The 15115-nt window shown below is 37.7% G+C and overlaps 1 protein-coding gene across 6 annotated transcripts in view; it reads right to left on the reverse strand.

Annotated features, from left to right (window-relative positions):
* The window catches only part of FHIT (fragile histidine triad diadenosine triphosphatase), a 1522387-nt gene that overhangs the window by 782898 nt on the left and 724374 nt on the right, over nucleotides 1-15115 (reverse strand). For all 6 annotated transcript variants that reach the window (XM_058437111.1, XM_058437110.1, XM_058437112.1 and 3 more), the window contains one exon: nucleotides 2860-2981. In XM_058437111.1, the coding sequence (XP_058293094.1) occupies nucleotides 2860-2962 (103 nt within the window). In that variant the 5' untranslated portion in view covers nucleotides 2963-2981. The remainder of the gene's footprint in view (nucleotides 1-2859; nucleotides 2982-15115) is intronic.

Genomic DNA, 15115 nt, shown 5'->3' on the forward strand with positions numbered 1-15115 from the left:
CCAGTTGAGGTGAGGGGCAGGAGAAAGTATGGTAAAGGGATAGTACAACACATATTCAGGAAACAGCCGGAAAGAGGGGAGTCTGAGCCAGTACAGTGAAGGTCCTTAGAAACTATTCTAAGGAATTTGGACTTTATCCTCAAAAAATAGACATTCATTATTGGTTTATTAACAAGGGAAGAGAAAAATGATACGGTCAGGGCTGTGGTTCAGATAAAGTTATAGGCTGCATTGGAAAAGTCCAGAGGCAGGGAGATGGCATAAATCCAGATGAACCACACCTAAGGGCTAGACTAGGGCAGGCAGGATAGAACACTGGAGGAAGACCAAAGCCCGCTCCAGACAGCTCACCGTTTATTTATGAAATGTTAGTGGACAGAGCTATCCACATCTTCCATTCTCAAGTCTCAGGACAAAACACTAGAGCTTTCTGCAAGCAAATGAGTACCTTATTAAGATGCGTCTCCCAGTTGTAACATGGCAGAGTTTACAAAGGTAAAGTAAAACAAAAAGTTACAGAATCATCACATGAAAAGGACTGTCTGAATACACTGTCTACTGGCCCTGAGACTGTTTTAAATACTGCAGATGTTAATTAGCCTTACAGAGTATACTGATCTTAAAAATGCGGTTCTCATTGTTCTTATAATCAGAAAGGGTTGGATCCTTCTTGCTACCTTCCAAACAAACTGAAGCGTGTTAATTTTAATGAAATATTCTCCAAGCCCTTGGTATTTATTCAAATACACAGTAACTGAACAGGGTTCATTTCCCAAATGGCGACACCGGTGCCATCCAGAAACTAGTTGTCATTCACTACTTGCTCACTATTCACTACAGATATTTTCCTAGACATATAGACATTTCTACTTTTCTTGAGTTCAAACTCAGGTACGCCCTGGTTTTATACATCACATTTTCTGAGTTTGTTAAAAAGTCTGAAAAATCAAATTACTCTCAAGATCTGAGTAAAAAAACTACAAAGCGGAGTTCATTCCATTATTAACCATTTTAAAAAGTGGCCAACATGGCAAAACCCCATCTCTACTAAAAATACAAAAATTAGCCCAGTGTGGTAGTGCCTGCCTGTGCTACTTGGGAGGCTGTGGCACAAGAATCGCTTGAACCCAGGAGGCAGAGATTGTACTGAGCCAAGATCGTGCCACTGCAACCTAGCCTGGGCTACAGAGTGAGACTCTGCCTCAAAAGGAAAAAAAAAAAAAAGTGGTACATCTCTGTGACCGCTCATTTTCATAGGAATGAGAGTGAATTTAGACAAACAGATCTTGTCCAAATTCACATTTTCATCCCAGGTCCCTTTATTTCTTTTCTAAACGTCAGTTAAAGCTGGCACCTAGAAAGAGATGGCATTTAAACCATATTCTTTTAACACCTGAATTTACAGACATTTTGCTTTAAAAAACTCCAAAGGAAAAAGCCCACCACGAACTTACAGCAAAATAAAATGTTACTTCAAGAAATTCAGGTCTTTTAAAAGATTTCAATACACAATTGGCATTAAACTTAAAAACTGTTCTGTTTTCTAGGGCCTTTCTAAATCATTCTAGTGCTTTTTTTAATAAACAGAAGCAAATAGTTTTCTAATATTATTTAGACTCATACATTTAAAAGAAGAGTTTTAAATATTAAGAAAAACTTACATATTTACTAGATTATTGCTTATCGGTTTTCTAAAATAATACAATTTATTTGACTAGAATTTGGATTCCAGAAATTTGGGAGTCTATAATACAATCACAATTATCTTTTGGTACATGTTTTTCTTATTTGTATTTTTTTTTTCAGCATACAGTAGTTACATGGCTAGAAAGGAAGCTTGTTCATAAAGTTCTCAAGCACCTTCCACATTTTCACTGGAAAAAAATGTAAATGTAGCTTACTCTGAAAAACCTCTTGGCATATTTGTACATTCAGAATTACTAAGAAATTCATTTCAAAGCAAAATCATGTCTCAGCGTGGAAAATACTTATTATCTGAAAATATCAAATTTTATTCTGTTGCCTTCTGCATGGTAAACTAAGTTAAGGAGGAAAGAGAAAAACATCCTGAAGAGTCCGCACAAAATTCATATACACACGATCAGGGGTGATACTTTCAACAACATAAAAATAACTCCCCATGCATTTCACCAACACTTGTTATTCCCACTGCAAAAGAATAAAGCTCCTACTAAAGTCTATAGGAGGAAAGACTACAAGTCAGTGGTCAGAGGGAAATAAAACAACTCTACCACCAATGACACTGGTCAATGATCTACAAGCTGGTATTTTTCCCAAGAGAAAATGCTATTTCAGGTCCTAATTTTTTTTAAAAAAATTGTAAGTATATCTATATATGTAAATTTAATTAAAACGCACAGCTTGAATGATCTCCAAGAGGCAAAGCAGCAAAGTCAGTCTCAAATCCTCACATATCTTCCACATCACAAAGGCACCACCCAATCTACTGTTAACATTCACAACAGATAAGCTGAAAACCAAGTGCCCGTGAGATTCACTGGGCTCATTTTAGAAGCACCTATTTATTTACTCAGCTATGGTAGTAAAAAGGTCAAGCAAAAATTCACCTCCGAAGCCACGGTTGCTAAGCAACTCTCTTCAGAAGTTCTGCAACATTGATCAAGCATATTACTGGTGCCACCAACTGGATTCAGAATAAATGTGAGTAACATCTTACCTGGCGTCTCCAAAGTGGGAGGGAGATGGATTCTTTATTTACCTTTTTGGACAGACTGGAGGCCAATCTTGTATTTATATTCATTTGGCTGGTTAGGCTCAGAAGACTTATTTTCCCTCTCCAAAAAAAGAAAAAAAAAAAAAAAAAAAAAAAAAGGATACGTCCTGGTACCACAGGTTTCCTATTCACAAAAGCGAAGGACAGTTCTGTTTTGAGAAACACCGCAGAGGGCTTGATGAGATGTTGGCCAAATCTGAACGACATGCCCTCACAGTTGAAGTCTCTAAAAGAAAAGACAATGGATAGTTATAAAATTCAAATAAGAAACTCACTTCATATACCACCTTAAAGAAAGCAAATTCCATTACTACAGATTCTTAGTTGCAGAGAGGATGCCATTGAAATTGCTCCTCATTGAATGTTCACCAAGATGCATTCTGGGCAAGTCTTTCTAAAATACTCCACTCTCCCTACCAGTGTTTCCTTGATTAGAGTTAGCAATTTTCAAGCAGAAGCTTGCACGTGGACAATAAAACAGCCTTTCCCCTTCACTCCCTCTGCACTTCACGGTGCCACCTTAACTCAAATCCACAAGGCCCTATTTGTCAGTTACTTATTTTTACCCATCTATTTTGTCATCTCTGCTAAGCTGAAAATTTTCATTAAGTATTAACTATAAACCTCCTAATTCTTAAATGCTTCTCTCAAATGGTTTTGTGTTCATACAATAGCAATTTAAAGCAAGTACAAACATTGTCTGACCTTGCCTACAATTACAAAAACATGAGCACTTCCAGAGAACTATTCTAGTAAAATCTCCAAAATAAAGGAGAAAAAAAAATTTTTAAAAGAAGGAAGGAGCAAAACGGAGTTCAAAACTAGAACAATTCCCGGTTGTAATAGGGCCACAAAGCAGCAAGGTACCTGAAATGTTCTGCATCTTCCTTTTGAGGGAAAGCCATGGGGGGCCAGGGGCAGGAAAGGGAGGCTGAAGGGAATTTGGCACATGGCACAGCTGAGACAAGCCAAATCCATCTAGCACCAAGGAATGACTTTTCAATCAGGTGGATACCAATACATAACAAAGTTACTTTGTGAATGACTAAGACACACTTTGTGAATGACTAAGAAACACCATCCCTAGAAATCTACTTCATTTTTCTAATCCGGGAACAGCCTAGTGTGAAACTGATGAACATGGATCAATCTATAGAAAAACAGAGAAAGGATTATAAAAAGGACGAAATTAGAAAATAGTTGGCTATTTGTGATACTGTGAAATATGCATTTGGTTTTCAACCCCATTTCCGGGCATGCAACTCCTAAAATCCTTAGAAACTCCAAAGTCATGTCTTTTTGTATGCTAATGATTGACTGCTGGCTAGCAGCCTGTAAGAGTCTAGGTAGCTTCAGGATGGGGTTGATCACAAGAAGGACCAAGCATTCTTATACACCAATAACAGACAAACAGAGAGCCAAATCATGAGTGAACTCCCATTCACAATTGCTTCAAAGAGAATAAAATACCTAGGAATCCAACTTACAAGGGATGTGAAGGACCTCTTCAAGGAGAACTACAAACCACTGCTTAGCGAAATAAAAGAGGACACAAACAAATGGAAGAACATTCCATGCTCACGGATTGGAAGAATCAATATTGTGAAAATGGCCATACTGCCCAAGGTAATTTATAGATTCAATGCCATCCCCATCAAGCTACCAATGACTTTCTTCACAGAATTGGAAAAAAACTACTTTAATGTTCATACGGAACCAAAAAAGAACCTGCATTGCCAAGTCAATCCTAAGCTAAAAGAACAAAGCTGGAGGCATCATGAACATCCTGAACCTGTGGAAGCTGAGGCTATCTCCAGGTACATAACATTGAAATTCTTCTGAAATGAATTAAAGGACATCCAGCTGGTGTCCGCTGCTTGGTGTGTTGGGGGGAAAAAACCCACACATTTGGTCACAGTAGTAGTCTTTGTTGATTGTTGTTGGTGGTGTGAAAGCAGAAGAAAAACATGTTAAGTGTATTTTTTTCCTTAGACTATTTTATATAGCACGTGAATAATGCATGATTGTTTAATGATTCTAATATTCTCAGTGACACACAAGAGAGAGAGCTGTGCAAATGTCATTTACTATGGAAGCACCCACATAGCCAGAACTGTACACATTTCGGGTACTAAAGAAATAAGATGGGAAGGTTTGCCCCAGTGGTACAGATAATGGTTTTTAGAACATTTACAACCAGCTCATTAAAAACCCAACAGTTCTCAAGGTGAGATCCCTCCACAATAGCATCAGCATCACTTGGGAACTTACTAGAAATGCAAATTTTGAGGCCTCACCCCAGACGTACTGAACCAGAAACTTTGGGACAAGGGCCCAGCACTCAAGGCTTCCATAGCTGTCCAGGTGATTCAGAACCACTGACCAACCCAACTATCCTCCCAATCCTCGGGCCTTTTCCTACAGAATTCCTGCCAAATGGCTGCCTAGCATATGCTTGAATATGTCCAGTGATGGGAAGTTCATTACACATTCCTCCCAAGACAGTCAACTCTACAAATAACATAGTTGCTCTTTATACCAAGTCTGTCTGTTTTTCATGACGTTAGTCCTTGGGATCATATAAAATAAGTATCATGCAAGTGGCAGTGCTTCAGATATTTGGAATTAGCTATTTTTCATTTTTTCTTGTTTTTCAAGAATAAAGATGGCAAATCACATCCACCATTCTACAAACAGCATTGATTCAAGTGACCTGTGATTATTTCCCTCCCCAGAATCTACTTCCTTATAGTCTTAGCCATACCACTTTGATTTTTTGCTTTTAGTAACACCTCACCATATTCTACATGTGGGACTATTCCTACTACCTGGTTCTAGGGACGGGCAAGTGACCCAGGCACCCATAGTCCTTTGACATATGATTGGTTCAGGAATGGACACAGGGCACAAAATGAGCCAATCAAAGGCAAGGACATCCTTCGGAGTAATACTGCTATTAGTAACAAGGCAACTTTCTTTCAACTGAGTTGCCAAACTGGTAGACTATGAACCTGAAACAGCTACGAGTTTTCCTAAAAAAGAGCTGGCTTGATGTGACAGCCAACACTGAGGCAAAGACAGTGAAGACGCAGAGACCCATACCTGATGAGACTGTCTGAACACCCGGATCTAACATTGCCAGAAGAAGTCACGTCCCAGAAGTTTGTTTCTCCTTCAGGATAATGGAACAGAATTGACTTAGCACAGGCTCTACTTGATGAGCTACTATTATCATGAGCCCATGGAAGGCTCTTCTTTCTCTTTTCACTTTTCTAATCATTTTCCTTTTTCTCCTTTGTGTTCAGTCCCATTCCCTCCCTTCCCACCACAGAAATTCACTTTTTCATAATTAATGTATTATTCAGAATCCTCTTTACATGTTTGTGTACGTATATTTTTGTCAAAAATACACAGGGCCCTTATACATGGTTTTTAAATTTGTATATAAATTGTAGGTTTTAAATCCCATTCTTCTGTATTCTCTCAACATTGTTTTAGAAACTCATCCATGTTGCTATAAACAATTCCTTCACTGCATCCCACTGTAGTATTCCTTGCCCATTCCTCCAGTGCTGTAGAGCTAGCTTGATTACAACATTTTACCACAAGTTACACTGTGACTACCATTCCTACACGTTTCCCTGGATTCCTATCCTAGCATCCCACTGTTGGGATTCAGGTCAGACACTTACTTAGATTTTCTAAAATACATGCACCAGCTTGCATGCCCAGCAGCAATACATGAGGATTTCTATTTTCCTACATCCTTACCAGCACTTGATAGTACTTCCTCCTTTCCAAGTTTTTTAATTATTGAATGGTAAAATGGCGTCTCTTCCTTTTACTTCATTTGTCTCTAATAGTGATGTGTGTGTATATGCATGTTTCTCTTCTTATGAACTGCCAATTCACATACTTTGTCCTCTTTTATATTGCTCTCCTCCCTTCAATTTTCTAATTTTGTAGAGTCCCTTGTATATTCTAAATATTGATCATGGTCTATTAAACACAATAATTATATTTTCACCATCTGTTAATTTCTCTGTTATTCCCACCATTGAACAGAAATCATTCATTTTGATGTATTCCAAGTCCATCAATTTTCTTTTTACAGTTTGTGCTCTGCAAATCTCTCTGAACAAATCCCTGTCTACCATAAGGTTGCAAATATATATATTCCTATATTTTCTTCTATCGACTTTATATTTTCATCCTTAACATTTAGGTATTTATTCCACTTGGAACATTGTTTATAGTAGGAAATACAGAAATGGCTTCATTTTTCTTTTTGTGAGCCAATTTTCCTAGTACCAATTCCTGGGAATGATTACAGTAAGTTCCCATATATACACAGGCATAAGTCTAGACTCCTTTCTATTCTGCTTCAGAGCCAGATGCTGTAGAACAGAGGGCGCACATTTTTGCACATTTTTTTTTCTGTAAAGGACCAGACACAGCAGGCCACACAGTGTCTGTTGCAATTACTCAACTTTGTCATGGCAGCGTGAAAGCAGTATGAATAGGTGTGGCTGTGCCCCAGTAAAACTTTATTTGAAAAAACAGGCAGCAGCCAAGATTTGGTTTATAGGGGGAGTCTGCCAGCTCCTGCTGTACACTGTTAATGTCTAAAGAAAAACAGAGATCCTCTTTCTGTATTTATTATCCCATATAAATTTTAGCCTCCACTCTGCCCTTTAGAAAAAAAATTCTTAGATGTTGATTAGACTGAATTTAAATTGTAAGAGGGGTGCGGGGAATGTGACATCTTCACAATATTCAATGAAGCCATTTATGAATGCTGCATTTATGCTCTTTAATACCATAATAAAACTCTTGTAATAGAGTTTTAAATTTCCCTTATATGTTTTATGCATTCTATCTTAGATTTATTCCTAGATAGCTTTTAGTTTATGTCACTATTATAAATGGTATATTATTGTCATAGCTTATAATTAGTTACTCCCCATACAGCAGAAAGCTATTGATTTTTCTATGTTCTTATAGCTGGCAATCTAGCTGAACTCTTGCATTGCTTCTAATGGTTTCTGCTGATTCTCTTTTTTGTTGTTCTTTTGTTTTGTTTTTAGACAGTTTCGCTCTGTCGCCCAGGCTGGAGCGCAGTGGCATGATCTCCGCTCACTTCAAGCTTCGCCTCCCCAGTTCAAGGGATTCTCCTGCCTCAGCCTCCAGAGTAGCTGACACTACAAGTGCCTGCCACCACACCTGGCTAATTTTTTTTTTTTGTATTTTTAATAGAGATGGGGTTTCACCATGTTAGCCAGGATAGTCTTGATCTCCTGACCTCATGATCTGCCCGTCTCGGCCTCCCAAAGTGCTGGGATTACAGGTGTGGGCCACCGCACCTGGCCTTGTCTTTGTTTTTATATTTATGATTTCACTTAGAAATAATGACAATGATAGCTTTCATTGCAATTTTCCTATTTTCGTGTTTCTTCGTCGTACTGCATCGGTCAGGTATCTGGTAATCTGCTGAGAAGCAGAAGTAACACAGGCATCCTTGTCTTGTTCCTGACCTTAAGGCGGCTGGGTTTAAACTTTTTTTTTTTTATTACGCATGATGTCTACTCTAGGTTTTTAATAGGAAGCCTTTAATCAAGCTAAAAATATCCCTTCTATTTCAAGTTTTCTAAGGGTTGGTACCTTTTTTTAAAAAAATTGGTTTTATGAAATGCTTTTCCTGTATCACTGATGACACAATTGCTTATTCCATGTCATTAATGTGGTAAACTATATTAGCAAATTTAAAAATACAACTTCACTATTCTTTCCCTATTATGATTAATTCAACTCAGTCACAAGGTATTATTTTTTAATACACTGCTAGATTGGAATTCTTAGCCCTTTGAATGTCATAAGTGAAGTTGACCATTAATTTCTCAACCTAATTTTTTTTTTTTTTTTTTGAGACAGAGTCTCACTCTGTTATCCAGGCTGGACACAGTGGCATGATCTGGGCTCACTGCAACCTCCGACTCCCCGGTTCAAGCGATTCTCCTGCCTCAGCCTCCCGAGTAGCTGGGATTATGGGCACCCACCACCACCCTCAGCTAAGTTTTGTATTTTTAGTAGTAGAGACCGTGTTTTACCACATTGGCCAGGCTGGTCTCAAGCTCCTAACCTCAAGTAATCCACCCATCTCAGCCTCCCAAAGTGCTGGGATTACAAGCACAAGCCACTGCGCCCGACCAACTTATCTAGTTGTTGTTATCAAGATCAAACATAATAGCTTGGTTTTTCTTTTTTGTTCCAAAGAGAGTTTATTAAACAAGCATTTTCAGTTTCATGAGCGTTAAACGAAACTCTTTTGTCAAACTGTGTCTTTTTTCCTGTGCCAGGAAGGACTAAGTTTTGACAATCATCACAATTTATTGTTTTCTGATTTACTTAAGATTTTTTTTCTTGTATCAATTTCTTAGCCATATATCCTTTTCACATAATACTGGTAAAAACTTACATTCTTTTTACTGGATTTAAAAATATAATCTATAAGTATCTCTTTTACCTATTTTGTATTGTGTTTATCATGGTACATAGAGATGTTTTTTCTTCATCTGTTATTCAAAAATAAGATCTATTAAGTTTTTCCAATAATGAACTTCTGGTTCTTTGGCTTTTATGAATTATTTTTACTTTATTACTGCATTTGTATTTCTTTCCTCTGATGTGTTTTCCTTTATTGTTTCTTTGGATTTACTATGTTGCAGTTTTTCTAGTTTCTTAAGTCAAACCTTGGGCTTATAGGATTCCAGACTTAGTGTTTTTCTCTTGGGTAACAAAAGCTATATATTGCCTTGAAAGTATTCCATTAGCTCTATCTCTCACCTACTGTGCTTTTATTATCAGTCCGCTCTAAAACTTTGCTATTCTTGTTATTATTTCCTATTTAACCTGAGGGTTATTTCATAGTATGTCTTTTCATATCCAGATATATAGGATGTTTTTGCTATCTTTTTGTTAATAGTGTCTGATTTTATAACACTGTTGTTAGAGAACCTCTATGCTGTTGATTTTTTAGAATTTGAGGCTTCCTGACTCATTGAAAGTTGAAGCTTGTGTCTAATCCACATGCCCTCTGAAATAAAGTATGCTCTGCTTTTGTTGAATAAGCTCTATATACATGAGAGATCAAACTGTTATCCAAATCTCTTTTTGTCTCATTGTTTCAATGGTTTCTGAGAGGACTGTGTTAAATTTCTAACTACATTTGTTCAGTCAATGCCTAACGCCATAAATTATTGTTTTCTGCACCTCAAAAATTCTCCCCATATATGCTGCTAGTACACATATTTCTTCAAGTTTTAATTTCAATGAAGAAGAAAAATATTCTAGGAACTCTAAAAGGGACAAAAGCATGAAAAAGATTAAGAGTCAATAGAGTTTGATGGGAAAATTTGTGAATCTCCAGGATCTGAAACTGTCTGCAAGACTGAGATAAATATTAAATACCTTCCTCTCACATAAAAACGGCAGAAAGCAATTTTATTTTCAGCTAAAGTAGAATTGCTGAATCTTTCTACCAAACATAAAGACTAGATGTACCAATATTCTGTGGAATTTTCAGGGGAAAATCATCTTCAGGGAACTGCTTCTTAGCAAATATGGAGATGGTGGCTTCTGTAAGCCAGAGAAGCAAATACTGGGAGGTTTGGAATCTCAGAGTCCAAGGTTTAGACCCTTAGACTTACTTGTTAGTGAGCATTAGCCAAGAAGGAAATACAAGGAACTTGGTTTACTCTAGAAATGGCAATTGAACCCTACACTCTCTTTATAAACAAACAGAAGTAGATAAATGATAAACAAGGTCTCACATTTCTAGCCAATTATTTTCTTGTTTATTTTTTTGGTGAAAACTCCTTTTATTTGGGACTAAAAATATATGATTTCAACATTCTTAAATGAGTCTCCATTTCCCGCTTTTCAGCCATAAAAGGTAGCCTCTTGCTACCTCTCTCTTATGACATATTTGTACCCTCTCTACCTCCTATAAACTACCTTTACATCCCCATCTCCTATAATTCTCGCCAGCTGGTAGCATAACACTTTTAGAGCTTTATCTTTAAAATTTAATGAACAGAAAAGAAACGATGAAAAGATCTCTACTATCCTTTTGTGCGTGACTCAGTGGATGTGTTCAGTCATTTTTGTGACAGGGCTAGATAGGCAACCTAACCTGTAGTAGACTGAGGTTCAATGACAGAAAAGCAAATGCAGGCCCCAAACTGCGAAATCTCCAAGCTGTGAACAGGAGCTGATGATAGCTGACTTCAGGGTAGGGCAGATTCTTTTTCCAGATTTACTTTCAAATGTTATGCTAACATCCAACTAAAATAACTGCCAAATACTTTGAACCTTGCTCCAAAAAAATTCTAGAGGTTTGTAGCAGAAAAGAACCTAAGAGATCACGCATGTCTAGCCCTCTCATTTTAAAGCTATCACGTAGGTCCAACAAGTGGCTTATTCAAACTTGTTAAATTTAGCGGGTGTGATTATTAACACTGAGGGTTAATTTGATTGGATCGAAGGATACAAAGTGTTAATCCTGGGTGTGTCTGTGTGGGTGTCGCCAAAAGAGATTAACATTTGAGTCAGTGGGCTGGGGAAGGAAGATCCACCTGGTGGGCACAATCTAATCAGCTGCCAGTGGATATAAAGCAGGTAGAAAAAAAAAAAAAAAAAACGAGAGAGAGAGAGGAGAGAAAGAGAGGAGAGAGAAAGACAGAGAGAGAGAGAAGAGAGAGAGGAGAGAGAGAGAGAGAGAGAGAGAGAGCGAGCTTAGCCTCCCAGCCTACATCTTTCTCCTGTACTGGATGCTTCCTGCCCTCAGACATCGGACTCTGAGTTCTTCAGTTTGGGGACTCAGACTGACTCTCCTTGCTCCTCATCTTGCAGACAGCCTATTGTGGGACCTTGGGATCCTGTAAGTTAATACTTAATAAACTCCTCTCTCTATATAAATATATATCTCTCTCCTATTAGTTCTGTCCCTCTTAGAGAACCCTAATACAGTGAGTATCCTGGCTCTTTATAGAGGATATTATTCAAGGATTTCTCAAACTTGGGAATATAAGACTTCAGGGCCCTGATTTGGGAAATACTCAGTTAATAATAAGTCTGTCACTTTAGGCAATCCCTTTGCACTAAAGCCACATAGCAGTACTCTGTTATCAGATGGCAAGCAGCTGATTTAGAATATAAGCCTATATCTGTCAGTTTCATATTCTTTCATCAAATAGAGAACAATAAATATAAACTTTTTGAGAGTATAAGCGCCCTTCAAAACCCACTGGCCAAAGTTTAAGAAACTCAGGCCTTCAGCAAATGCACCTAAGAAACGAAGCTCATGAAGATGTGAAATTCTAATCAACAGATTACCTGAAAAGCTTTCCATCCCATTTCATGATTTCTCTCTCTTTTCTATAGCAAATGATGTTTTTGGAAGAGAAAGAGTGCATAGGTCCCTTGCCTGGCTACTCAAAACGTGGTCCTCTGAGTAGCAACAACAGCATCACTTGAGAGTTACAAGAAATGTAGACTCCCAGGCCCCAGCCCAGATGTAATGCATCAACCTGTATTTTAACAAGATCCCCAGCTAGGCTGTTTGCACATTAACGTTGGAAAAGCACATCTCAGAGCACTAGTTTTAAAACTAGGTCTATTAAGATCATCTTGAGAACTTTCTCAAAAAACAAATTCCTACACTTCATCATACTCTGACTCCAACAATCTCTGCAACAATGTAGCTAACACATCACTGGGATTTGACAAACATGGCTTCCGATTGTATCTTCTTTCCAATTCATTTTATGAACTCGGGGAAGTTCCTTAGCTTCTTTAAATTTGAGAAATGAGGATGACAACAGTACCTTCTTCTCAAGGACACACATAAAGCACTTAAATATTTGATAAGTGCTAGTCACAATATTGGTGTATTTTGCCTTGACAAAAAGTAATGCCTAATTTTATTCAATAAACAATTGTTAATTGTCAACTAATACATAAGCTAATATTGTTAAGTTGCTTGGTATAATGCTTATCACAAAAATGGTATGTAATGGTTACATAAATACAAATAAAATCATGTATTTGGCACCGTACTGCCATTAGGTGACGACTATCTCTCCATATTAGAGGTAGAGCAGTGTCAAAAACTAGCATCTGATTAAATAATAGAAATAACAGCTAAGTACTTAGTACTGTCATCTTTCTAAGCAATTTATATGATGTGTTACTTAATCCTGACAACCCTATGAGGAAGGTCCCTCATACATCAACATATCAACATTTATGCATCTCTTTGATTACGTCTCATGCATTAATTCCTAGATTTGAGAATCACTGTGTTCAAAGTATATGGAACCATCAAGGCTAAGGGTATGAACTACTAAATATCTCTCAAGAAATGTAGCCAATAGTTTCTATCCAATGGTTGTATAGAAAGAAGTCCATTTCCCCAAAACTTTGTTAATGCCAGGTATTCTCTAATTCTCCAAATCGCTAATAAAAATTTGTCATTACTTAGGAATACAATATAAAGGGAAATAACTTTTTCTAAATGTCCTAGATAAAACAATCTACCATGAAAATTAATGTCTCCTAGGCAACCGGGAAGTCAGACACAATGAAAAAGAAACACTGTTCTCTTGGTTAAAAGAATAAAAGTGTGTTTCCTCTTAACTAGAAAAATAAAGTTGTTATTCCATTATGGCCAGGAATATTAAGGTTCACTGTAAAAAATAATCTGCTATTTTTATACCCTGGCACTACTCAGTGAATGGCAAGAATCTAGACCAACCCTGGAAAGCACGTACGTCTTTGGGGATATCAGAAAAGGCCTTAACTCCAGACACTTCTACCAACTGGAGAGTAGGTTTCCATTTCAATTCACTTAAACACTGGGGGCCCAACTGTTAACCAAGAAGGTAAATGAGCTTATTAAAAGCTGCTGGCTAATGGATCCCAAGACAAACCTTAAGAGGAACAATGACCTGTCATCTAACTGAGGAACAGCACAATCTGAGATGGCCCCGCTCTCAAACATACTTTATCGATGACTTGGAAAACAAGGCACATACATGAATGGTTGGAGACATATATTGAAGTTTATATGATTTGTAAAACATTCTAATCTACAGGCGCATGTCAAAATTCCACAGGGGACAGTAGAAGAGGATCCTACAAGAAGATAACAAAGTGAACAAAGAGAAAGAGAAGACAACTTGAGGTGTCCCAGAATTTAAGCAAACAAGAGTACCTGTAGCATTTTTATACAAAGAGACTCCTTTAGTGAAGTACAGTAAGTCATCAACTAATGTCACTAAAAAAATTTTCAATTGTTATCAGGTCAAAGAAAATCCAAAACCTCAGCTATTTATAAACAGAAAACAACTAGGTATTTCAAAATGCCAACTGCCTTTCCAAGATCTCACTTCATCAGTTACCTCTTCTCTGTTCTGTCAATTTTTTTTTTTTTTGTCAACCTACTTGTTTTACATATTTAGCCTCATTCTCACCAGTTTCTTCCCTTTCTCCTAAAAAGATGTTCAGGGATTACATATACTTAATAACCTTTCCTCATCAAACTCTAATCACCTATTCATTTAATAAATATGTATTATATACTTGCCATATTCCAAATACTATCCTAGCGGTAAATATGACAGACAAGCTCTCTGCTCTCATGTAGTATTCTAGGCAAAGGGTGACGATTGCAAGCAGTAGAGACTACAAGCCAGTCAACAAGGAAAAATATTCTGATTGTGAATTGAAGGAAATGATCAAGATGCAAGAACAGGAAGGGACTAGGAGGAGGCAGAAGTGGCTGCCTAAGTGTCAAAGGAAAGGGGAACCTCACGTTTGATCTGCGACTGGAACGGTAAGAAGTCCACCGTATGTGACTATATGGGGATAAAGTGTTCCAGGTGGAGGAAACAGCAATTGCCAAGGCAAGAATGATCTCAAGGTCTTAGAGGAATAGAAAGAAGAGTGTGGGGTGGAGCCTAACAGCAGGCAGCAAGGCAGAGGTGAGGAGATGGGTTTGAAAGATGAGCAGGGATCAGATCATACAAGGTCTTGTGTGCTGTTTCACTTAATGAGTGATAAGAAACTCCTGATGGCAAAGATTCAAGCTCCAGAGTGTTCGGGGTCTAAATTTGACTTTCAAAAAAAGATTTTACTATTGTACATTAAAAATCAACTCAGGACGCCAGGTGTGGTGGCTTATGCCTCTCATTTGGGAGGCCAAAGCAGAAGGATCCCTTAAGAACAGGACTTCAAGACCAGCCTGGAAAATATAGAGAGAGAGAAAGAGGAGAGGGGAGGGGAGAGGGGAGGGGAGAGGGG

This window comes from Hylobates moloch, unplaced genomic scaffold (genome assembly GCF_009828535.3).
Source record: "Hylobates moloch isolate HMO894 unplaced genomic scaffold, HMol_V3 SCAFFOLD_4, whole genome shotgun sequence".
Lineage (NCBI taxonomy): Eukaryota > Metazoa > Chordata > Mammalia > Primates > Hylobatidae > Hylobates > Hylobates moloch.